The sequence below is a fragment of the Aulonocara sp. 'chitande type north' Nkhata Bay genome, linkage group LG18 (assembly GCF_057382095.1).
Source record: "Aulonocara sp. 'chitande type north' Nkhata Bay isolate Kocher_YH1m ecotype deep benthic linkage group LG18, A_spYH_male_GT1.1, whole genome shotgun sequence".
Lineage (NCBI taxonomy): Eukaryota > Metazoa > Chordata > Actinopteri > Cichliformes > Cichlidae > Aulonocara > Aulonocara sp. 'chitande type north' Nkhata Bay.
Window position 1 is genome coordinate 9,480,937 of NC_141361.1, and position 26,139 is coordinate 9,507,075.

The window sequence follows — 26,139 nt, forward strand, 5'->3', positions numbered from 1 at the left end:
CACTCACTGCTCCTTTATCTTAAGAGCGGCCGTGTTTCCAACACTGCGGGTGTGCAGCTGCGTTTTGCAGCCGTGCCACAGGTAGATGATGGCCTTGTTGATGTTGAGCAGGATCATGGAGGCTCTAGAGCGAAGGCTGCTGCAGTGACAAGCCACCTCCAGCAGGTGGCCCTCCACCGGCACTTCACCACGCACACAGTAAAGACGCCACTCACCTGATTAGAGCAGGTAAGCGTGAGTGACAGGAAGTTTTTATCCTTAATCAGCAATCCAGCATAAATCATATTATAACAACAACAATTTATTTTCTTTATTTAATACCAATATTAAATAATAACAAATAATATAATATAATAACAATATATAAAGGTAAATAGAATAAAAAACAGAAAAGTCCAAATATTTACTCTGAGTGTTCTCCTCCTCCTCCTCCCTTTTGCCTGCATGGACGATCATTCCTCCATTGAAGCACTGCAGGAAACATGCCGGCTCCTTTCCTTGCTGCACCTGCATCTGTAACACACAGTGGTCAAATTACTCTGTTAAAGTCAAGATTACAAATGTATGCACTGTCCATCTTTCTGTACATGTGTACATGTGCGCGTTATAAAGAGAACATTGTACAAAACTTTCATTCTTAGCCATCTTAATGCCGTCGTAATCTCCTGTGATGAACGATTCAATGGAAGCGGGCTAGTGTGTTACTTCAGTAGCATTTCATAACATCAGCCTTCACCGCAGAGCTGATAATATGTTTTTAAACACTGACTGCCTTGTCTCTTGTACCTGTGCCCCTCTCTCCTCATCCAGCTCCACCGTCATCAGTGCTGAGGTCCCCTTCTCGCTGACAGTGGAGTGTCGCCCCTGCCAGAAGAAGTAGCAGCATTTCTCCTTCCCGGGCCCACTGCTCCTTGCCTCTGGGTTCTGCCTGCGACCAACTAGGGCCAAAATACAGAAACAGACAACAAAAGGATCAATAAACCACTCTAAAACTACTCTTTTCACTACACAACAAAAAACGTTTACGTCTTTTTGAGTGAGGTGGTGTTGTAATGAATTATCAGAGCTCACCTACCTGTTTGTGTGCCATAAAGCACACAAATGCAAAATGTCAAGTAGATCATTTTTACCATGTCAGAATATGACTAGAGACCAACCTGAGGTGCTGACCATGTACTTCCACTTGACCACATATGCGTCCCCCTCGTGGAACTGGCCTATGCTCTGGCGTGGCAGACGGCTGTAATCAAACTCCAGGATGTGCCAAACGTCCACAGAAACTGTGACGATCTCCTGAGTCCTCATGGAGTCCTCTGATTCCACTCGACCGTGGCCACGCCCGACATTCACCCCATCCAAAATCATGGAAACTGATGACTGCAGGACAGGCAGCATTAGGGTGGCATCGTAAGGCCGGCACTCTCGCCTTGGAGCCTCCTGGGAGAAAGATTGCAGATAGGATTAGAATCAAATGAAATGTTAAGATGTGATAGTGAAAACTGAGCCAACAGGCAAAATAAGGCACTTTGACACACTAATGCTTCATACAGCATCTAACCAAAGGCATATCCGCTCTAATTCCTGGTCCCAGTGTGTAATAAACTGTTCCTGACAAAATGAACTAAGCCTGACTGAGACAGCCCAACAAATAAACAGATGGGGAGATAAAGTCGATATATCAGGCTTCTCTGATGTGGATAATCTGTGGAATAAAGCTATTTATCCTCATACAACAAGAGCCTGATTTGCACCTTCTGCTCAGGTACAAGCTCGCAGCCTTCCTTTGGCGTTGGGGACTTTACTTCAGTCCAATCCACGAACTTCTCCTTGAATAAGATTGTCTCATTGTGCTCTGTCAGCCTGCCGAATATTGCCCAGTCAGGACGGCCCTGGCCCTTCCTGTGGAGAAGAGCGTGGTTAAAAAAAAAAAGAGTAAAAGGACGTTAAACTTCATGAAACCAAAAGCCTTTTAAAAACTAAGAAATAAAGTTGATCATTTTAAAACACTATGCATTTTTGGTGTTCGATTGAGGCCAGAAGTAAAAATGTGAAGCAGGCATGTATATTCTCACCTGGGTATGAGTTTGTTGCAGCCTCCGGGGTCCAGAGGGTTCACGTCACAGCACGTGTAGTCAAACGTCCCGTTCCACAGGTGTTTAGCCAGCTGGAAGGCCACCTTCCTTTGGGCCAGAGTCACCTCTTTACCGTGCCACACATACACCTCACTGCCAAAATCAAACACCAAAACCTGCAGCACAGAAAGCACAACAACCACAGACACCCAGTTAGCACTGCTTCAAACTTAATAAAGCCCTTTTAAGTTACATATGGAGAAAATCATCTATATTATATGCAATAACACATGTAGTGTTGTTATATAAATCCCAGAAATAAGAAGTAAAATACAAAAAACTCAAAAAACAATCACTGCAAACATGTTTTAACCTCTGTGTTCTGTGGTGAGCTATATATAACTCACCACAGTAAATTTTACTAAAGCTTAAAGTTTGCATTTTGAGGAGCACGACTGCTTTGACTGACAGTCACTGAACTGGATTTCTCATATGAATTTGCAGCTTTATTCCCTTTTTTAAGCATTTTAATGGAAAAATCTAACAGATTATATGGTCTGCTGTTTGCTATAGACCAAGAACATCAAACTTATTTTATATCGAGGGCCTTATACAGCCCACTTTGAACTTAACCAGACCAGTGAAACTCTTCTTTCTGTCAATGTAAAAATGTTTAACTACACATTTAATCCCTGAGATCTGTTAATATGAGAAATGCAATTTCAACAGTATTACTCGATTGTTCTATGTGATAAAGAAATGCTGTCGTATTAAATGTATGTCAACAAAATAAATAAATTAATATGTAAAATTATGGGAAAGGTTCTGGTAGCTTATTGACCAGATTATCCTGTAATTATAATGCAGAAAAATTTGTAAATTCATAGAATGATTTGTTTAACTGTGGACCTAGTCTAAAAAAAACAAAAAGAAGAAGAAATTTTTCTAGTATAAAAAAACCCCTTTTCTGCAATTTAATTGTTTATTTTTTACATAATTACTCTGGCGCAGTATGAATAGATGTGGTGGAGGTATTTATCAGTAGAATAATATGTTAACTATGCTGAAAATACAATTAAAAGTCTAATAAAATGATTGTCTCCTTCACATTTCCCAAAGTTGCCCAGTGAGCTGGATTAGAGTCTTTGACATTATGTTTGACACTCTTGCAAGAGACAATCCAAGAAGTGTGTGCATCACTTTAGTGACTGAAACTCTTGCCCCTTTGTATGTTACTTAGTGCAAATTTGCAGGTGTCTGTGCAATATACAGTGGATACATGCAGCTTGCCAACTAAGTGTAAGCTGATAGCTTGACGGTCTCCAAAAATAGTCCTTTCTAGCTCCAGAAAGTTAGCATAGGTTCAGTCCCTGTAAATTCAGGACAGTGAATCTCCAGCTTCTTTTTATTTTGCATCTCATATAAAGTTTGCATCAGAAATTCTTTCTCTGATCCACCACCACCACCTTCTAGACTCCAGAGAGTCCATTCATTATCTTTGACCTTCATCTACAGGTCTGCTTCTTATTTTTTTAGAAGAAACTTTGATTTCTTCCATGTAATATTTCTCTTCTGTAATACAGTGGTTTGCATTCTCGTGTGGCACATGTGACAGAAATGCTGAAAAGTGTCCCATTCACATGCAAACCAAAAATAAAGCTAAACTACACCAGTGATGAAATCCTATTTCCTCTCCGTTCATGAAATCTTTCCAAGTTCAGAAAGCGGAAACGTGAAATTCTGCTGAAAATTTAAAAGCAGCTATCAAAATTATAATGAGGCTTTTATAGATCACCTCCTTGGATGTCAGGAGGGAGCTGCGTGGGACCTTCCCCCACTCATCATCATCAGGAACCAGCTTATCATCCTGCAGTCTGAAAATACAGTTGGTTTCCACGATGGCATTCTCAAACTGCTCGTCCTCCTCTGCTGGACCCGCCGCTACAATTAAACATAGTAACCGAAAATGTTAAGATATTATCAACGCAAGTGTGTGCAGTGGTTCAAACGCACAGACAAAAGCTTATGTCTTACACTGATATGCCATCTGTCCACCGAGGACTGACCAGAACTCCTGAGTATCTGGACTCTGTGGGTTCACCCCTTCTTCGATGGTCTGCACCTGGTTCCCCCTGCAGCCCATGTCCTTATTTGTCTGGATGAACGTGGCCAAATCGTTTGCCTGCATTCACAAAAGAAAAAGAATCATCTTATCAGCTATTAAATATGATAGATTTCAGTTTCATGGGCTAGATTCTGTTTTAATCTGCATGCATAGACGTAAACATGGAGGCCAATGAAGTGTAAGCAGATGACAAAGAGGAAACTTTTTAATCCTGTGTGTGGATGTGGAATCTGAGCCTGGAGCGGTGTGGATGTTACATGAATGGTTTCCCTGAGAGAGTTTTCCAAACTTTTAGGATGTGGAGGCTCACTTAACCACTACTGTCAGCATCTCTTAACTTAACAAGGCTCTAGTAGAGAGACACAACGCTCAGCTCGCTCATCTCCCCGAGACAGAGTTGAGTTATCTTGGTGACGACTGGAGTGGTGTAAATTTTGGGTTACTGTTCAAACTAAGGTCAAATTAAGTGAAGAAAATCAGACCTGTATCTAACTTAGTAACACATACAGAAGCTGTGTCAATGATGATAAAAAAAAAGACTAGACATGTGATTTGCTGTTTAAACTGACAAGAATAAAGTAGATCTGAGTCGCATATAAAGAAAAATAAAGAGTAAATGTAGCCATATCCTCACCATGATGTTGATGTAGACAACAAATAAATTTAGCTTCTTAATTAATCCATTAATACCCCTCAGAAGTAAGAGGTGAAACTTCATAAGAATGTCAAATATTAAAGTCAACAACAAAAAAAGTCATACTAAAGAGATTTGGCCGACTGTTTCTTGGCTCTTCATGCATAAAATCACAATAAAGTGTGTAAAGATCACAGAGAAGGAAAACAAATGTTTATTAAAAACTGTCTAGACAGACGTCCTTTGGGAAAATGGAGAGGCTGAAAACGTGTTTGATGAGGAGCACAGATGGGCATATGTGCCAGTTGGTGTGTGCGCAGAGAATGAAAGTTAAATAATCAATGAATCTTTTTTTTTCAAACACCAGTATGGCTACTGTAGCTCTGACCACACCAGACAGAGTGGTAACACTCACCTTCGCCTTCTCAATAACGTTTGAGAACTCTCCCATCCAAACAAAGCAGTGCTCTGGAGTGACCAACAGGAAACAATCCCCGCTGTTCAGAGACGACGCTCTGGGCTCCACTAGTCTGGTCTGAACATGACGACGACCTGCAAGAAATATGAAGCCACTTTAATTCATTTTCTCCGTAGATTTATCATAGATGTTCTGCTTGAGGCAAAACTTGTGTAGCGCCTTTGAGTATTTTACAAGGACAGATGGAAACGACAATTTGTGTGACCCTTGTTTTCTTATTGGTGGATTATCACAGGAGCAAAAGCCTGACTACACGTTGAGATGACCAAATCAACATATGAAAAACAGACTTATTATTCACAGATAGCTGTTGATGTATCATCATTAAAATGCAGATTACAGCCTTTAAAAAAGATTCTGTTTTGTATACAGCAATTTCCCCTTTTGTTTGTTGCTGTACATACAAAACTCAATATTTTATAATAATAGTATTATTTATTTATTATTCGGGGCATGACCACTTTTGACTTTCTTGAGGCTACCAACCTAGGCGCCTACAGCAAGATGTCTGCTTCACCTCAATCACTTCATGTTTAAATCACTGAACTGAATACTGTGAAACATTAAAATTAGGGGTGTGGTTGCCACAGCAGGTGGTGGTGCTGACACAGCTGAGAGCGATCTGCTAATTTAACCCTCTCAGTGCCTTTTGAAGCCTTATTAATACCATTACATTCAATTGCTGAAATTGCAGAGTTTTCAAGGAAAGTCTAGGATTTATTAGCAGATCCCATGTTTGTGACACGCAGGTACACAGTTTATGGATGCAGTTTATGATGCAACAATATGACTTTCATATAGAACACTAACTGCAGTATGAACCTAAACATTAACAGCCAGTTTCTGAAAACTAAAGGTAGTTTTGGCTGCTCATTTTTCCCCAAGGAGAGGGCTTCCCATATTTGATATGGCACAGCTGTTACACCAGATTCGTCTCTCCCATTTATTCAGATTTGGGATCAGCACAAGGCTGGGTTTGTGTCTCCTCCTGATCTTAAACTAGGTAAAGCAAATGTGTTAACCCCTACCCCACGGTGCCACTAGACCTAGTTTTAGACTAAATGAAGAATGAATGAAGCTCTCATTTAAAAGGTTCTAGTCCAAGATTATGTTTATTTCATGTCTGGGAGCTGGAAATGACACAGCATTAAACAATGGTAGACAGGTTAAGACAAACACACAATATAAGCGAGTTTTCACCTTTGATCTGCATCAGCATGATGTTCTTGTACGGCACAGCGCTGTTGTTAGACATCTGCTCTGAGATGTTGACGCTGCGCAGACTCACATTGCTGAAGTTTTCTTTACTGGCCAGACCTGCCAGAGCAGCCTCGGAGTATTCTGAGGTTTTATTCACTGAAATGAGAAAATACACACTTTATAAAAACAATAAAGGCCTACTGGAATAAAAATTAATAAATAACTAACATAACTGCTTCATTAAACATTAAAGTAATAAAATCCCTGCAGAAAAAAACGTCTGTATAAATGGGTCACGCTAATTTGCAGAGGTTAAAAATCGATGTAGTTTTGTTGGCTCCAAACAACAATAATGTTTCCAATTTTGCTGTTGTTGCTTTTTTTATTACACACCCCTCTGTTATTGTTTAAATAACAGAGGGGCTCTATTAAGTCTTCTGTTCTACAAACTCCTAAACACAGAGTAATGTTCTTACTCGTCTTCTCGGATTTCATTCTCTTGCTTTCCAACTGTGCCACGTTAAGTCTCTGCTCTGTGTACTCATGTCGGATGTCCTCTCGAGCTGCCAGCATCTTCAGAGGGTTTTTAGATGACTGAACGTTTCTAGAAGGACGAACTGAGCGCTTGTGCTGCACCATGGCTGAAGTCAGCCTAGTCAGGAAGAAAAAATGAGTATGAGTACAATGGAAAATAATTACCAAGAGGCCGATGATGTATAATTAGAAGCTTTTTTTTCTTACTTGGGAGCCTGGGAGCCAAATATGCTGTCAAAATCCTCGCTGATGTCAATCCTGGTGGGCATGCGTGGAAATTCAGCGACACGCCTGTAAAACTTGGAGAAGATCTCATCATCCAGCTTCATCACTTCCTTCACGGCCTTCTCAGTCACTGTTATAGTGGTTTCCTGCAAACCTGCCACTGAAAAAAAAACAGTTTAAAATAATAAGGATGCAATCTATACAGATTCTTTGAAGGTAACACTGCAGAGTGTTGATATTTTTGGGGGATTGGCACTAAAAATGCTTTTAAAATGAAATATATTCCTAAGCTGAGGTCAAAGTCACTGCGGATGTACTTACCTTTGCTATTCAAGCGCCCCAAGAAGCTTTCCAACTTGTCAAGCTTCTTATCTGACTCCATGTCCGGCCTCGCCTCAATTTCTGGAAGACATAATTCAAGTTTTAAAACAACAGCTGTGATAAGATTGAGGTGCTCTCATTACGTTCGTTTCTATCCCTGTATTTTTCTGGACTGCTTTTACATTATTCACAGTTCAAAATGATCCTTATTTATCATATACTGGGCCTTGGCATAGTCTCTTAGTTCTTCCTCTGTTTTCAAGCTGTTTTAGTGTCTCTCCCTTTAAGCCAACGCTCTTCTGCTATTTGCATACAAAAATTGTGAACAGTAGGTAGGTGAGGCTGTTGTGTTCACAGGATTACCTGCTCTCACTGATATTCTGGATAAATAGCAAACCTAGAATAGTCTAAAGTTTCTGTCTCATACTTGTACATAAACTGGCCTACGTATTTGAAACTTTGGCCATATTCAATATGAGGATCCACCAAGTTATTTTAAAGTTATAGTTGACAGAAAATAAAGGAAAACATATCAGGACCCCTTAAAATTTTCTTAAAGTAATTAAATTAAACACACAAGTTCATCCAGCTTTTTTGTGTTTTGTGCCGTTATTACTGTTTTAAGTTATTAGCTGATATTTTTTTATGAACTTTAGGAATTATTTTTAAATCCATCAGCTTCTGTAAACTGCAAACTAGTTTTTTAAAAGCTCTGACAGCGATTTCTCTGGGGTGACAGTGATGACTTGCAAATCTATCTCACCCTCTTGTGGTTTGTTGACAGCTGGCATGCTGCTCTTCAGCTTGGTGGAGACAGGCGACAGTATTGGGCTGATAACGGAGGAGGAGGCTGCCAGGCCTGCAGACACATAGACACAAATTTAGAGCAAGCGATGTAACTACTACATGAACCTGCTCACAATCAGGTCTTTGAATTTTTCTTTAATGCCTGTGAAAAAAATTTTTGGCATCAGAAGCCAAGTGCATCTCTACATTTCAACAGCCAGTGTCACCAACTAAGTCAATGCAGATTTGTAAATAGCACTAGAGTCCAAATACATCCATTTTTTTGGGTGCATACTGTTGCTTCAAAGTCTTTTTCTATAGCATTTTTAAACACCACCCCAGTCACCCACCTTTCTTGACCATACGTGCAGCCACTGTGTACTGGGTGGAGTCATTAGCTGCTCCTTTGCCCTTTGCCTTCCAAGCATCCTCCCGAGTTGAAATCATCTGCTTCCTCTCCTCAATGGTCATCTGGGCTTCAATTTCCTCCCCCGTCTTCTGCACAGACATGTCAAATTATCAGATTATGAATGATTATTAGGTTAAAGTGTCAAGCCCTGCATGAAAAGCAATCATCTCTACACAATGAAGCTAACTGTTAGTCTTCAATTCAATATATTTCCAGCCATGTAGGACTTGTTTTTAATAAGATTAAAACATAAAACAAATACATGGAAGAACTGCATCACCTCTGTAGCTCCAATTCACTGCTTTGTTCCCAAAGGCGCAATTATTCATGTAGTAACAGTATCAAACCAAGCAGTTATAAAAAGATTGGATGCATTCGAACATGCTGGGTGCATTGCTATATATAGTCTACTGTATTCCTCAGTGGAAGTGATGGCTGTACACTCGTGTTGGCGTAACCAAATCAATTTCAATAACGCAGAAAGTGCTCAACACATGAGTAGCTGCAGACCAAGCAAGAACGATAAGACTCCAGTACATGCTGCCTGTTTGAGCATGCTAGGCGCATGACCTTACCTGACTATGATGGTCAATATACTGACACTTTTGGCCAAGGGAGATAGGAGGAGAAAAGGTAGAGGAGAAGACAGGCTCCTGAGGATGTAGTAGTGGGTGGAAAATCGAAAGACAGGAAAGGAAACGAGGGAAAAACGATGAACACAGAGGATGACAAACGATGGATGCAAAGGAAAGAAGACCAAAGCCAGAAATCGGGACTGCAGTTTGACTATTAAACAGTAAACATGACGCTAATTTAATTTTACCTTTAAAACATGCCGGTTTTAAATATTCATTATTCATTTAAGAAATGACAAAAGTCTTTCAAAAGAATTAAGGAAGTTTCACTGTCTCTAAATAAAACACTCCAAAATAAAGAATGCACTTACTTTTGTTAAAGGTTGCTGAATACATTTATGTTTACTGTTAGTAACAAGGCAACAAATTGCAAAAGCCGCTTCGCCCAGGAGAAAATTACATTACCTGTGCAATGAAAACGTAAAGCTTAAAGGAACCCCGTCTCTTTCAATCTCGTGGGTCTTAACATGTTGCCTGTTCACACTGTCAAACATGTGCGGTATATTTTTACTGGTTAAAAGTTGAAAATATTTAACACATATTTTGATCTGCAATGTAAACTGGTTGCACTCCATATTAGAAGCATCATAAAATGTTAAAGTGCTGCTTTTGGTTGCAATTTCCAGTAAAAAGGAAACATGTAGAATTAGTTTTCAAAGCCTTCCTGTTGCTAGGAAGAGGAGAAAGACGGAGGAAAGTGCTTGTGCGCAAAGACAAAGCATTTGATGCATTTAGTCAACTAAAAGATCTGCTGATCATAAAACCAAACACTGTGTCTACATTTTTCTCGCACAAGGAGTCTAACTGGCCTCTGATAACGACCAAAAATAGATGCTGTCTTGCTGCTGCTGGATTTGTACTGCAGCACTTTCTTTTGTTTTTCTAAGGTTTTTAATGTGCGTAACAGTGGTTTCTTTATTGTTAAATGTTGTTATACTTGTTTGACAGTTGCCACAAGACACAAATAGAATTTCCAAAAGGGCAACAAACATTAAATACAAATTATTGCTAATGGAATCGATCGAGAAAATCAGAATATATAAAACTGCCGTCTTCTAGATCGGCAAAGAGGAGCTATGCTGCACAAACACAGATATTTCCGTATTCTCTTCGTATCGCCTCTGTGAACATCATCATTGTGATATACAGTTTGACTAACGCCCATTATGTTTTCTTCTTTGCTTTCCTTGTTAAACTATTTTCAGGTTTAAATAAAAAAGGTTGTAAAAAAGGTTGAATATCAAACATGTCCATGTCATAGAAGGAAACAAAAATTGCAACCAAACACTACAATCTTAACAACAATGGTGGCTACGAGTTGCGGGAATTATTTTTAAATTTTACAACAAAATACAAAACTATAAAAGACATTCACAGTGTATTTTATTTCAAACTCAAAAAATATAATAAGCCACATATCTTCATACCATGGTTCGTTAAATATAATATATTGGCATTTAAAGCAGTTTCTTAGCCAACCTGTGGAGATGTGACTTGTGCAAAGTGAACTCGTGATTGCTCATCAAATGCTATAGTATTTCTGAGCATGAGCACTTTACTTAAGAAGTGCTTAATTAAAATATTTAGAGCCCCAATGAGTTTATATAATCTAGTATTAAGACCATGTGTTAAATGTTAAATATTAGATGTTGTTAGAACATCGACAGACCAGCAGATTCAGGAAAAGCAAAAAGCAGCCTCGCACAACATCCAAACAAAACTGTGACAGGAAAACAGAGATCCCACGCCAAGCTAATAACCAACAGGTCTTACCCACAGCTGTTCAGACACAGACAGAGAGGAGTCCTGAACAACCACCCCTTCCTCCTGAGGGGTTAAACACAGGGGAAGTACACGTCAGAGTGAGGGGGGGCTACTGCTATTGTTGCTAATGGGTTTTAGGGGCGAGATCGCCTTAAGGATTAGCATCCAGCGTTTAGGCAGGCGGTTTCAACTCACAGAATACTAATTTTGAGTGTACGAGCTGCAGGAAAGGAGTCCTTTAAAGTGCCCTAGTCCCAAATCCCAAAATTAGAACTTCTTTGAGCTTATAAATGTCTTTCTAGCTGCTGTTTAAGCCAACAGAGATGCATAAATACTTATAAGAGATTCCCAAAATAACTCTTTCTGTCAGATAAGCTTTCAAGTATTACTTCTCGAGGTTTAAGTCAAACTTAGCCTGAAGCTTCCCCGATTGTGTTAAAATTCATTTGTAATAGCCCAGACTGCTAATTCTACAAGCAGAACGAGGCGTATGATTTAGTGTTTGCTGTCTGAGGGCTGGATGCCACGCTGGTCGGACACCACTGCGCTCAAACAACAGATGGGCTAAAGGGAATGAAATGAAAAGGAGCACTTAACTGAAAGAGAGGGGGGGCAGAAGCTGGCATGGTAACGATGAAGGATGGGGAGGGAAATGAGGCACTGGTGTTTACTATGTTTAACAAAAACTGTTAGAGCAAAGGCTCTGTAAAAATATACCTGAAGCTAAATGAAAAGCGGATATAACACTTTTCTGAAACAGGGGATTAAATTTATTCCTATTATTTGGTTTCATTTATATTGGTCATGTCATGACATTTTCTGCAAACATTTAAGACAAATGTTGTTTTAAACCACAATCTGTTGGAACTCAAGCGAGAAACCTGTGCCCACTTTACTTAAATCTCCAGGAAATGTAATCCGTGGAGAATGACCTGCCAGTCATATTTGAGCACACACAGTTTTATTCACAGCGATGTAGAAACCACAAACATTTATGCGAGGAGACAGGTTTTAGTGCAGTTTCTCTACATACAGTGCGCAAGAACCAGCCCAGTGTATCTGGGAAGCACGACAAAACTGCAAGTCAGCCGCACAGTTAGTTAATGGGTCTGACTTAATCAAATAAATTAATAAATATAATCACAAAAGTGTTAACTGCATAAATGATAATTTATTTTAATGCTGGATACTGGAAAGAGAGATTTAATTTTCACTATAATTTTTTTTTTTTTAAAGCTACATTTTGTTTGGTACTTTCTTCTTTAGCTTAGGTTTAAATTTGCCAAATCAAATATGACTCACTCTAAATGTGACCACAGTGAGGCTTCACAGTTGTTATACTGTATACACAGTAAAGACTAACCTTCTTCTGGCTGGTCTGATCTGTTTCCCATGGCTGAGCTGGCTGCTCAGTGGATGCCACTTTAACCACTTCCTGTTTCTTATTGATCCTGTTCCTCCAGTCCTCCTCACCACTCTTCTTCAGCAGTGCCACTCTGACATAAGACAAGAGATAATCTTTTAACAGGCAAAAATTAGGCTTTTAATTAATATCCTATACTTATTTTTAAAAAAAATCTGTGTTCTGTCATTGGACAGTGCCTTGTAAAATTCTTAGGGCCAAAGTCCAGAAGCCAATGGGTAACCTCCACGTTTACGATGGCTAAATCCATATATGTGTACAAAATGACAATATAAAAATACATGGAAATAAAAATATTGAGATAATGGTGCTTTTCAAATTTATATATAAATATGTTTTACATATTTGTGCTTTTAGTTCAAATCATAGGAAAGAAATCCTTTCAAGGGAGAAAATCCAGACCAGAGACCTTTTGCTGCAAACACAACTATCACAGTTTTTCTCGATTGCTTAAAAACTATAACCAATCTTGTGAACCCAAATTTCAAATTTTAATGCCACTTTCCAAGAAGCACACCCATTTCCCTGAACTATAAACACGATGCCCCTGCTTTACCACATGAGTCAGATGTGGTGAACTGTAAAACTACACACAAATCCCTACATTTGTCAGTGCTTACACCATGTGGTCACTTAGAAAGCACTAGCAGTCAATTAACTCACATCAGCACAGCTTTAGCTCAAATAGCACATAGTTAACGAAGTGGAAACACTATGAGTCAAAATGTATCACACACCAATCAGAAACTTTAATGGATAAACAAAAGGGCCCAAGTCAGCTCATTCAGGTTTGAAACAATGGATCCAAAGACATGCAAAGGAAGAGGTCCAGGAGCAGTAGGAGAAGGTGGTCTAGGACACCAGGGAGGAGGAGGTGGAGAAGGTGGAGGAACATAATTGGTTATTGGGCTATTGTAAATGTCCCTGATAAGCGTGGAAGGAATGTCACTATGTGCGCAGCTATCAGCCAACGAGGGGTACTCCACCGCCATCTGATTCTAGGACCCTATAACACTATGCTTCTCCTTGCTTTTCTTGATGGTCTGAGACAACATATGTTTCAGCGGGACTGCAGGTAACCAGCACAGCCAGAGCAGCCTCACTACGTTGTTGTTTGGGATAACGTCAGCTTCCATCACGCTGCTATGGTTCATGACTGGTTTACCAATAACCCAAGGTTTTCTAACATCTTTCTGCCTGCATACTCTCCCTTTCTAAACCTGATAGAGGAGGTATTTTCGGCAAGGCAGTGGAAGGTGTACAACACCTTATGTCCTCCTCCAGGCCATGAAAGACGCCTGCCTAGACATATCAGTAGATGCATGCCAGGGGTGGATCAGGCATGCAAGAGGATTTTACCCCCGCTGCCTAGCTAGGGCCAATATAGCTTGTTATGTCAATGAGATTCTCTGGCCTGACTCAAACCAAAGACAGGATGCTGAGGTTGAATAATGTTTTTGGTGTGTATTGTACTGTATGGTACAGGAATAAAAATGTCCCACTGTATGTACATTGGTTGCGTCTTTTGTGTTCATCATGTGAAAAGGTTTTTGAGGGGAAGAACCACAAGCAACATAACTTGCCAGTTTTGGGAATACTGTTTTACATTTATTGCACCAATGTGTACGACTATGTTGTCGTGCATGTGTTTTTGAGGCCGTGTGTGTGATGTCTGTAGTCAAAGTTTGGTTTTTCAGCAAGAGCAAATGGTTTTGAGTATAGAGCTTCATTTTGACCTGACAATACGATGTTTGGGAAATTGGGTGAGAAGTTATGGATTTGTGTTTACTGTTTTGAAAATACAAGGCATAGTTTCAAGAAATGTGTTTAAGCAATCGAGAAAAACTGTAACAAAGGCCTCCAAAGACTGCATGAGGAGCCCTGATAACGAATGGCTGAGGGGTAAAGGAAAGTATGTCATAATCTCCTCTCCTTGTCTGGACAGGGCAGAAATGAGGGCATTAGGAGGAATGTGCAAACTCTCAGGGGACTCTAACAGTCCACTCAGCTCTCTGCCAGCTGTGAAACACAGTGATGCTAATAATGAATCTCTCCCACCTCCATGGATGTGAAAGAGTTAAACAAACCTATATACGGCAGTGAAGGACACACAGTCTTATCAGGTGCAACACTACAATGTTAGCAAGCTTTGGCTTTTTTGACTCAGCCAGCAGAAAAGAATCAAAATCTGATCTTTGCTGGCATTTAATTTTACACCTTGTAAAGAGCCGAACTCTGATTGGATCCAGAACTTGTGAATCCACTTTGTAGCCTAGCCAGTGTTGCTAGGCTACAAGCTTTAAAGAATTATTTTCTTTGTGAATTTTCATTCACCTAAAGGATCCCAGTCACGGTCATGCGTGCCATTGTTTGTATTCCATGTTTGGCAGCAAAGCCTTTGAAGGTATTTATATTCAGAAAAAAATTAGTTTCAGGTCTTTTGGTTACACTGCACTTATTTAATTTATGTGAAAAAATGGTTTTGTATGGTTACTGAACCAATTTCACTAGACATAATGAGGCATAACAACAAACACGGCAGCAATAGACTTCGCATTTTATACCAGATATTGTTTCTCAAACCTGAGCATGTTTTTTATCTCCAAAACAGCTGCCCAAATAAGCGCTCTGAGGGATTACCACCATAGAGTTTTGTCGTTATGAGGAGCAGCACCTTCCAGAGACCACAAATCGTAATTTTGGAATTGAGTACTAATTTGCTTTTGGGTGTTGTTTTGGACATTTTAATCATATCCTCTACATCTTTTTTCCCCCTCTGCTTTTACATCTACAACAAATAAATAAATCTATAAGTAAATCTGCACTAGATGAAACCTTCAGCTGTCACTCACCTCTCCTTTATGGACATCTGTTTGCTGGACATGCCGTCAGACAGCTGGTCTCCGGACTCTGTGGGGGACAGCAGGTCCCCAGAATGATCACTGTGTCTGCCCAAGTCCTCGATGTGTTCCAGGGGCAGGGACTGGAACTTGATGAGCGCCTGGGGCAAGGACTGAGGTTTGGGGGGGGTCTGAGGAGGCACCTGGGGTTTGAGCTGAGGCTGCGGTGCTGTCTGCTGGTAAGGCTTAGGGAGAGGTTGGACGAATCCCTGAGGTTTGGGCTGGGTTTGTGGCGAGTGATTGAAAGGCTTGGGATATGTTGGTGGGGCCTGGGAGTACGGCTGGGGCTCGATGTATGACGGAGGTTTGGGTTGGTTTGGAGGAGACTGCTGTGTGAAAGGTTTAGGGAGGGTCTGGGGAGGCTGAATGACGGTCTTCTGCTGCTGTTGGCTGCTTGAAACGTGAGACACAGTCCTGGATGACACTTTAGCTATCAGTGGCCTCAGTGACGCGTGATGATCCGGCACATCTGGGAGAAAAATAGAATGCAATAGTGTATATTAACTAGGGATGGGTATCGTTTAGGTTTTATCCAATACCGGTGCCAAATCGGTACTTTTGAAACGGTGCCGGTGCTTAAACGGTGCTCGAACCGGTGCTTAAAGAACGGAGAACACAAAATTGGTCCAAAAACCTCTCATGTTCAGCTGGTTTTTTTTGTAAAAAGATAACAATGTTAGCCTTTTCTGCAGCTATGTGGCATATATGGCATCACTCTTGGCTGGAAGCAGTGCTTAATCAATGGAAACAACACAAACTTTGTCCAAAAACCTCTCATGTTCAGCTGTTTTTTTTTGTAAAAAGATAACAATGTGTGCCTTTTCTGCAACTATGTGGCATATATGGCATCACTCTTGGCTGGAAGCAGTGCTTAAACAATGGAAAAAACACAAACTTTGTCCAAAACCTCTCATGTTTAGCTGTTTCCCACTTTTTCTTTGGTCATTTTAGCCTTTTTGGCCAGGGTGAAGGGAGCATCTGCCATCAAACAAGAGGACAGCCGCATGTAGCTATGATGGTGTTTGCTAGTTCACCTTACATGCATTAATGTAATAACGTGGTTAGCGTACGCAACGTAAATTACACACGAACAACATGAAGCTACTCATGCAGAGAAGAACGGCTGCTACTGCTGCCATCATCATCCTCATCATTTCTGCTACACTGGCAGAGCTAGGGGCCAGGACTGTATTCTTCGGGTTTTTGGGGGATGTTGCTCCGGGTCCGATAACTGGCAACCCACCCGACGTGCACGGTGTGAGGTCTCGCAGCAAGCTATCAAATACGGCGCATTTCTGGGCTTTAAAAAAAACGCTATGCGTCGCCAGCTGTTTAATCGGATTCTTGGTGTTACCTCCTTTGACAGTATCACAGTATCAGCTTAAAGCACTTGTTGCAGGCTGCTGAGTTTGCATATTTTGCTATGAAGTACAGCCAGAATTTTGACCGCTTCGCCTTGGGCATTTTTAATCTGTGGCTCTGCTCTAACAGAACGTACGTACCTGGCCCCGCCTACTATCCTCGGAAACGTAAAATGATTGGCTAAAAGTGTATCACAGCTCAGGAAAAAAAAGCACCGAAATAAAGCACCGAAATGTGCGCTGCTTTTCGGTCTGGTTACTACCGTTTATGTCAGAACCGGTGCCATCATGGCACCGGACACCGGTACCCATCCCTAATATTAACTGATCAAAATTACAGATATTTACATAAAAGATTATGTGCCACAGGCCTTCCATCAAAACCTGTTGAAAAAATATTAAAAAGATAACTTTTCCAGATGTGAAAATATGGAAAATATGTCCCACTGTGATTACACTTGTTTAAAATCTGAGAGGATATGATACCTCTGGAAATTCCTCAGATGAGCTTGCTGTGAGATGACACTGTTTACCACTTCATCCCTGTCCGTGCAAACAATTTTTGGTTTTACAATAAATGGCATGCAAATTTTTTTATACTTTATATATACAATGGTTACCATTTAGAAGTTTTTAGTAACTCTTTTCAACAGAAAATTGCTGAGTGGGAGTGAACATGGATCTGTTTGGGAACTGGGTAAAATTCAAATCTTTTCAACAGCCTGAAATACAACATTACACCTTTCATCTTTTCAGACTTCTACGTTCTCAGATTTCTTTTTCCAACCAAAGGCAAGAATTAAAGCATTTCTATGTTCAACTTTTATATACAGTCTATATCTTGAACTAAGACTTTTCAAACTACATCTGGTTCAGCAGTATTTTCAATAGTCCCACCTTAATTGGTGTTAATGTGGTGAAACAGTGTAGATGTTAGCAGTGTTTTGAAGTAAAAACATATTAGCATGGATGCAGGAGCCCTAAAAGGTAAAACTAAATTAAACTAACAGAAAAGTCAAAGTCAACTTTTAAAACACACTGTGTGGGTGTAGCATTAGTTTAAAGGCTCTTTAAAATCTACCTTTCACTTTTTGTTTGTTGGCTGATGAATTTAGGGAAGCTCCATCTGATATTTTAGCGCTGGGTTTATTGGAAATGACCACATTGTTCTTTTCACTGAACTGATTATAATTTTGTTTGTCTCTTATAAATTTGAATATATCAAAACGTTCCTGAAGCATTTTTTTGAAAGAACCCTTTTTTGCAAACAATCACAGTGTAAATACTCCGATAATTATCTGGAAATGGATTCATGTGTTACTAAACACGAAGATGAGGTTACCATATATCTGTTTGTGCACCAACTCCGTGAAATGCATGCATGCACACAGGGAAACGATTTTGTCGGATTTAAGTTCGAGTCACATAGTTGCAGACGTTAGAAGACACGTTCACCTCAATATTTTGAGCAAAAACATTTTTCCCACCAATGAAAAATGCTTTTGTTAACTTGTTACTCTGCAAGTTATATGTAAGAAGAAGAAGCTTTGAGCAACTTTTTGAATATGTTTTGTTGCTAGTGTGCTATCTTATCTTTCTGCCTGCCTGTGTTTTCACCCTCAGAAACATATCTGAGATGCACACGAATATCCTCTGAATCACCTGAAAGCACAGATATACTTGACATACTTTAAAGTGTGCACAAAGTTTTGAACATGGGTATCTGAGCTATTAAAAGAAACGTAATTATTAATGTGAGCAGGTGACAAATGGCCCTTTGGGCAAACAAAAACAGAAAAACCTGATATGACACTGTTAGTTCATTACACTCTCTGGAGCGAGGCAAAGTTAGGAGGGCAGCAAAGTAAATCTATATGTATGTTGACTCAGCAGGGATAGCAGGAATAATATTACACTGGAAATATTTTTGAAAGCAGCACAGAATACCAGAGAGCCTCGCTGCATTACAGTGCAGTTTTCTGTTTCTTTTAAAAAATGTCCACTATACTGATACAGAAAATAAAAATGCTGCATAGAAAGTAAAGTGTGAGATGATCAGGATTTCCTGCAGGGAGGAATCCCAGACTATCCCCACTTAATGTGTATTAAATATACTGTGGAGATACCTCACAGTATGGTGAAAAACTCTGGCCACAGTCAGAAGGACAACTACACAGTAGGCTTAACATGTGTCTTATTAAGGCTTTTAGGCATGTTGTGGTATTTCCCCAGTGAATCATGATAAGCTCGTATAAAGGATCTTACTATAGTGAAGATTTACTCATGCAGAAGTAAATAAGGCTATAGCCTGCAGACAAGCCTTCCATTGTGTCCCTCTTGTCCTCTACCTGCTTTATTTAAGTGTCCAACAATTGCTCTGCACTCTCTCAATGAGGGCTTTCATCTCTGCATGTACTGTTTGTGTGCATGCATGGGAAAGGACCACCCCTGGACACTCTGTGCATTAGTACATAAAAACAGGTCAGGCCTATTTTACTGTAGCATGTGCACAGCTAAGCCACAGGCGTAATGTGGTGCAAAAGGGATGACAGCCCCTGTAGAGGCCACAGCAGTGAGGAGAGACAGTTCTATATAAAAATCTTAGCTGATCAACAGCATGTTAGGAAAGGGCTTCCTCTTTCCAGACAAAGAAGCCACGAGGTAAATTCATGGAAAAATATGCTAATTAGATGCAGTCTCAGACGCCTCTCCCTCTCTCTTTCTGTATCAGCCAAATCAAACACCCCCAGCTGGGACAAGTGTGTGTGCAGCCAGCAAAAACCAATCATGCGTGGGAGCATGCTGCATGAGACAATGAGGATAATGAGAGCAGCCCCTTCCCCAGACATTTCTCCTTCTGTCTTTTTGTCATTTCCATTTTGTCTTTTCTTTTTGCCCCTTCTATTTTTATATCTTTGTCCATCCTTCTCTCAATCCCCCCACCCCCTGCCCCCACCCACCCACCCATCACCCCAATTATCTCCATCTCTTTATGTTATAATCAGCAGAGAAGCTTCCTACCTGAGACCGGGCCACTGCCTCTCTCCTGCTCATGTGTGGAGGAACTGTGCGCTGCTGCAGCCTCCCTCAGGTAGCCTCCTTTTCCTCGTCCTCCTCCCTCTGCTCTGTCTCTGTTCTCGTGGGAGTCTCCGTCTGCGGCTCTCCAGCTGGGCAGAGACTCTGACTCGCCCCCCCACAAAGAGGGCTCGGCAAAGTGCTGAAGCCGGGGATGCTGCTGCCTGTCGTCTCTGTCCCTGTCGGGGGAGTGCCGCTTACCCTTAATGCTGCTGCCTTGGCCGGCTTCTCTGGCTCCTCCCTGCTGTCTTTGCCTCACCTCCTCCTCTTTCGGTGCTCTCCGGCTCTCCTCCTCCTGCCTGTGATCAGTTGAGGAGGTGGGAGCAGGAGGGGCCCCAAATTTCTCCTGGCTCTCAGGGAAGGGATGAGGGGAGGAGTTGAGCTCAGACTCTGGGTGGCCTGGGTCCCCACTCTGGGTCATGGAGAAGTACTTCGGCGCCCTCTCCTGGTGAATGCTGTTGCTACTGGAAGCCTGTTGTTGGGCAGGGATGTAGGTGACGGCAGTGGACTTCTCTAAACGGAGACCATCATCATCACCGGCAATGCTGCCTGACGCCTTGGTTACCATGGCGATGGAGGCCTGGGAGGTGACAGCTGCCACCGATCGAACCAGGGAGGCTGACAGGGGCTCCAGTTTGATCTCGCCGCTATTTTTCAGCTGCAAGAACAGCAGGAGTCGTGTGAGAAAGTCGGGACACAAAAGACAGAACAACAGAAGAGGTGAAGGGATCGATATGAAGGGCGGAGGACGTGAATACAATTAAAGCAGACAAATTAGAACTCAATGGAGGGACAGGTTGCAGAACGTAGGCCTATGTGGATGTGATGGTGAACAGACAGACGACGGGATGGCAAAGAGGCCAAAAGGTAGGGAAGAAACATGTGGACTGTTGAGAGGAAGGAAAGCAGCAATCACAGCACAACTGAAGCCACAGCAGTAGCTGTCATTCACACAATTACCTGATAATATACATCTTAGCCACGTCGTCATACTTAAACACAGCTCAGTAATTTCCTTTTAATTAGGTTCATACTTCCATTTTTGTTAACCAGTGTGGCATCATGGAGTGATCAGTGCAGTGTAGGGTCTTTACCTCACAATTTAAAGCACCTCAACCATTGTTGTGATTTGGAGTTGTATAAATAAAATTGAATTGAATTAAAATGCACCTGAAATTCTTGAGCAACAAGAAGTTAATGAATACAGACACCCTAATACTTTAAAGTACTGGAGCATGATGAGCTAAAAAATAAAGCTGGATTTAAAATTTGACACTTGATTTGAATCTTTCAAACAAGAGTCAGTCAAAGGATTAGTTAGAAACACACACTGTATATAAAAGACAGCCAACCGCAAGTACACACTTTCCCGATGACTTCCTGACACAACAGCCAAGAGTTTTTGTCTCCTGCTGGGAACAACCTGAGGCTCTTTCACTTGTTAGGCCAAAGTGTAAAGCACTACACTATGCAGTTTATCTTTAATATGTCATCTGTGGTTAGGAATTAAACTTTAAAAGCCAGAAAAGTGCATCAAAGCTGTATTGATGTTATCTCCTACATTGTGTAGTTTATGTCTCTTCCTCAAGGTGCTCCAGCACAGGTAGCTTATACATTTACGGAAATAACCAGTCATCAATAACATGCTAAAGCTCCACACCACTACAACACACTGATTTTGTTTGCAATTCAAGGTCTCACCAAATTTTGTACACATTCAGTATCACATCTATCCACATACTAAATCCACAGGTAAGCATTTCTTTTGCAACAGAAGTTACTTCAGGACTAAACAAACTAAAGAGCTGTATTTGCTTGCATTTGAATATCCCATGCTTGTTATGCAGGGAACAAGCATGTCCCAGAAGCAGCAACCATTAAAAAACATAGCCACAGATAACAAAAAAACTCAACCGGAACTTTTAATTACATGCTGTTTTGCAAAGAGTACACACATCTAACATTGAGGCAAAATAAAATTCATTTTTAACCGACACCAAAAGCCACTAGACACAAACACTGGCTTCTAGCAGGACCTGATCAGATCAGTCCTGGCGGGATTTTTCAATGCAACCAATCATAAGCTCCACAAATGCAGCAGGGGTCTTACATGTTCCTCCTGACTGGTCTCTAAGTCACCATTGCACACCGCAGAGGTTACTGCCAGCTCATCTTCCTGTGTGGAAACCAGGTATTGACTATGACTCACTGCTGAGAACATGGTGGAGATAAAGTCGACCTTTTATAAAATATCTCAGCGTGATGTCAGGTTATCTTTGTCAGAGGATGCCGGGGAGGAACGTTTTCATTTTTCACCCTTACTAATATATACAGTATTATAAAATTCAGGGTAGCTCTGGAAACAACAACATTAATGTGATAAATGAAAATTGTGTCAGGCCTCCCATTTGTGGACTTCTAGTCATTTGTGACATATGGAGGCTAGTAAAGTTTAAAAAAACACAAGTGCAAAATAAACTCTGTGACCTTTTTTGTGCTATGTAAAAGTCATCCCTCTGCACAGAGAACCACGTCAGCTGTCGCTAAAGCACTGAGGCAAACTGTTCGTGGTGCTCACTGCAGTCACTGGAAGTAACCTAAAAGTAAAATGTTTGCAGGTTTTTCACAAATCTTACAGCAAAGAAACTCTAGATGATCTATTGTTCATTCTAATTAAATTACACTTTTGTCTGCACATCAGAAAATTGTTAACCTCCTGCAGAAATTTGCTTTTACTCTAGAGCTTTTGTGATAAACAAGAATATCATTCAATTCATTTTATCACTACTTACACAATTTCATTGTTGTTAGTTGTAATTGTTCCCTTTGTTTGTTTTCAGCCAATTTTCTCTGCTTTCTTTGCACTTTTTGTTGAGCATTGCAGTCTTTCATGTTATTTCTTTCAGTCTCTTTTCTATATACTTCTACCAATTTTTGTGCCTTATTTTATGTCTAATCCCACGTCAGTTTTGAATAAAACAAATCTAATTATAACATATGTATTGCACAGAGCTTTGCTCATATATGTTAGAAGAAAAGTAGAAGAAGTAGTAGTGGTCGTTAGGGATCTTTGTATATTGACATTGCAAAAGGTGAAATTATTGTACCTTCTTCACCTCTCCCTGGGTGATAGGTTGAGTCTGAAAACGAGCATTAGCTCTGCGCTGGCGGGTGTCCCCTCGAGTCCCCTCACCAGTCTTGCCTGTAGAATGGGCGAGGCGGTTGAACAGGGCCATTTTCTCAGACAAACTGAGCGTGGAAAGGTCTGGCTCCTCTGGGACACCTTCCTGGCCATTTACCTCCACCTCTGCAGTGGAAGCCTGAGCTGGTTTCTGGTGCTCCTGGCTTTCCTTGTCCTGCTCCTGGACTGTTGAGCCTGGCTGAGAGGAACCCTGAATGCTGGGGTAGAGACAAAGGGATGTCAGTGACTGATTTAAAAAAATAAATAAATGTTTACTTTAACCTGGGACATTTTTATACTACAGTGATATCTGCCTTTGACTTGGATTAAATGGAAAATTGTGCCACTGAAAGCACACAAAAATATTTCTTTGAGTTAATAGAGTAATAATTGTTAAAAAAAAAAAAAACAACAACAAAACATTATTATAGAGTTTCAAATTTGCTTTTTGATACTTTAACCACCTGCAGAGCAGCATCCTTAAAGTCTGCTTTTTATATACTTTATAAGTTTACCTGATGAGTAAATGGCTGTGGCAGCTGTGTCAGATTACAGTCACAGCAACAGAGGCATAAGCAGATCAGCCCACAGATGACTGATAATCATATAATGCAGCTGAATGTTTGCAGTAGTGTGCTGAGTTAAACCTGGCCTGGTAAACAAACTGCAAGACACGTGAGCTCACGCTTTAACCTTTCTGGTGATATGCAACCTTTTCCTTCACCGAGGTTTGTGACCTGCATGTGAAAATCACTGCAAGAAGCAGTGATGCTTGGAAACTGAATGTTTAAAGTTCTGAATGAGTTATTGTGTAAGCAGTGTCTTCTATCTCGTATAAGGTGCAGACAGCAAAGAAGCAGGACATGAGGGGGGCAGAAATAACAAGGTAAGGTGAGCTGGATGAGCACATCAGCACTGCAACCAGGAGAGGGAGACGGAGATTTATTAACCGCAAACAACATGGCAAATTAAATAGGAAAGGGTAGTTAGAAACTAGGTGTGGTTGTGGGTTTTAGCTTTATTTAGAGCACAAACATCATGCAGATCTCTCCAATTCATATGTGTGGATGTCATTCAATGGAGGGATTTGCTTGAAGCAAATGTAAGGGTTGTTCATGTGCAGCTTTTCAGGCTATCTTTTTGCTCTCTTTTGTTCTTTATTCTTGTTTACTTCTTGGACTGAAGTCGACCTGCTCCTCCTAACCTAATTTGGGACTTATCCAGAAAAGCTCAATAGCACGTTTTATTGCCATTTTTCTCTTAATGTCTTATTAAAGACAATTTGTATTTTACTACCTGCGTCTGACTTTTCCTGCTTTTGGACTGTTTTATGAACGAACGCACCCAAAAGAACCCCCAATATATCAGTAAATTCTTGGATAACATAAATTATTCCAGTTTATAAATTACCCCAATTCTCTAAGTGCATTATTAAAGAGTATTTTTTATTATTATTTTTAATCAAGCATAATGGCTAGATGCCTTCAGTGCTAAATATAATTTTTTACTATACATTGTAACGCACTCTCTTCTCTATAAAATTCATAAATTTATTTTTATGCTGGAAAACATCCCATTTCTCCCTTATGTCGATGCTGCTGCCCTGCGTTACCATCTTCTGTTTCAACCCATCCACCACCCCAGCATCCACCCTTTTGGGTCCAGGGAGATATTTTACACATCACCAGTCTTTATATACTTGTCTGAGCAGAGTTGTTTGACTAAGTACATTAATATCACACGTACACTCAGGAAAACATCAGAGCCCACCTGATGCTAGTCACACTGGTGCTGCCTACTCTGGATCCGGACACATTATCTAGATTACTGTGGAAAACCGGAGGTTGTGAAGATGTGGCAGGATCACTTAAAGTGGAGAAAAGGACATATATATATATATACAGAAAAAAACAGTGAAATTAAGGTGATGGAAGGCAGAAATAGAAGTGTCTTCAGATGTGTCAAAGAGAAAGGAAGAAAAAGACAAGAGAGGCACAGAAAATTACAGATAGGAGCAGAGAAATGACTTTTAAAAATGAAGGGAAGGAGTAAAGGAAAAGAAAAGCTTCAAAATGCCCATCTACCTTGAAGCATTGACCACCTCCTTGTTGGTGACAGGCTGTGTGTGTGAGCGGTCCTGAACTCTTCTCAGACGTCTTTCTACAGCCGCATTTCGTGAGCGTGGTTTGGGAACACCACCCTCCAATGTTCTTTCAAGTTCCTGTATCAAAACAAAACGTATACCTGTTTCAACCTCCGTGTATACTCAGATAACTCACCAAAGGTGATCTAAGCCAAATTTCAGCTTTTGAAACTATGATTTTAAAACGGTTTAACAGCATTAATCCTGTGTTATGAATAATTTACCCTGAAGAGAGACCTCTTTGCAGCCACACTCATCTTAGCTCTCTCATCCAGTTTTTCTTCATCTGCTTTTAAAAAGGAAGAATTATGTTATATGCATAATTATATATTGCAAAAGTTGTGAAAATTTCCTTAAACAGTTTTTAAACTAAATACATTTTCTCTGATAGACTGTACTCGCCTTCAGCATCCTGTAGTTGTGAAGGGCTCAGACGAGACCTGTAGAAGACATAAAAATACATCATTCCTCTGAATTTATACCATATTTCATTTAATCTTTTGACCACGGGACCATAACCTTATGGCCGGTGCAGAGTCATGCTCTTTCATGCCATTCTGTGTTTTTTCCTTTGTCAATGGACTTGTTATAAGGAGTTCCTAGTACAGAAACCTCCTCTTGTACCTATCAGACTCCAAACGCTCTGCAGATGTGATGGGCTGGGTCCTAAACCTCTCCGACATTCGACTGTCTCCTGGAGTGATGTAGCGCCGAGGTCTGCGAACACCCCTGTCCCGATCACTGCTGCTAGACGGATCTACTTCCACAGCTGAGAGATCTACTTTAGTAGTCTCACTTTGGAGGAATGGATGAATTTGGAAAGTGTGACGAAGACAACAAAAAGGAAAAGTACATTTAAACCAATAATAAAGA

The 26,139-nt window shown here is 40.6% G+C and overlaps 1 protein-coding gene across 7 annotated transcripts in view; it reads right to left on the reverse strand.

Moving 5' to 3' along the window:
- Positions 1-26,139, reverse strand: part of svilb (supervillin b) — a 52,002-nt gene that overhangs the window by 7,850 nt on the left and 18,013 nt on the right. For 3 of the 7 annotated variants that reach the window (XM_086272572.1, XM_086272571.1, XM_086272574.1), the window contains 27 exons: positions 25,891-26,061; positions 25,669-25,706; positions 25,491-25,552; positions 25,208-25,344; positions 24,894-24,989; positions 23,050-23,341; positions 22,053-22,118; positions 19,889-20,600; positions 15,459-15,975; positions 12,547-12,679; positions 11,193-11,246; positions 9,360-9,437; positions 8,726-8,873; positions 8,353-8,448; positions 7,590-7,670; positions 7,251-7,428; positions 6,986-7,161; positions 6,510-6,665; positions 5,247-5,383; positions 4,107-4,254; positions 3,868-4,013; positions 2,073-2,248; positions 1,752-1,899; positions 1,158-1,437; positions 787-938; positions 408-513; positions 8-215 (listed from right to left, as the gene is read on the reverse strand). In XM_086272572.1, the coding sequence (XP_086128698.1) occupies positions 8-215; positions 408-513; positions 787-938; positions 1,158-1,437; positions 1,752-1,899; positions 2,073-2,248; positions 3,868-4,013; positions 4,107-4,254; positions 5,247-5,383; positions 6,510-6,665; positions 6,986-7,161; positions 7,251-7,428; positions 7,590-7,670; positions 8,353-8,448; positions 8,726-8,873; positions 9,360-9,437; positions 11,193-11,246; positions 12,547-12,679; positions 15,459-15,975; positions 19,889-20,600; positions 22,053-22,118; positions 23,050-23,341; positions 24,894-24,989; positions 25,208-25,344; positions 25,491-25,552; positions 25,669-25,706; positions 25,891-26,061 (4,692 nt within the window). The remainder of the gene's footprint in view (positions 1-7; positions 216-407; positions 514-786; positions 939-1,157; positions 1,438-1,751; positions 1,900-2,072; positions 2,249-3,867; positions 4,014-4,106; positions 4,255-5,246; positions 5,384-6,509; positions 6,666-6,985; positions 7,162-7,250; positions 7,429-7,589; positions 7,671-8,352; positions 8,449-8,725; positions 8,874-9,359; positions 9,438-11,192; positions 11,247-12,546; positions 12,680-15,458; positions 15,976-19,888; positions 20,601-22,052; positions 22,119-23,049; positions 23,342-24,893; positions 24,990-25,207; positions 25,345-25,490; positions 25,553-25,668; positions 25,707-25,890; positions 26,062-26,139) is intronic. The other 4 variants (XM_086272578.1, XM_086272573.1, XM_086272575.1 and 1 more) reach the window with 3 other exon arrangements.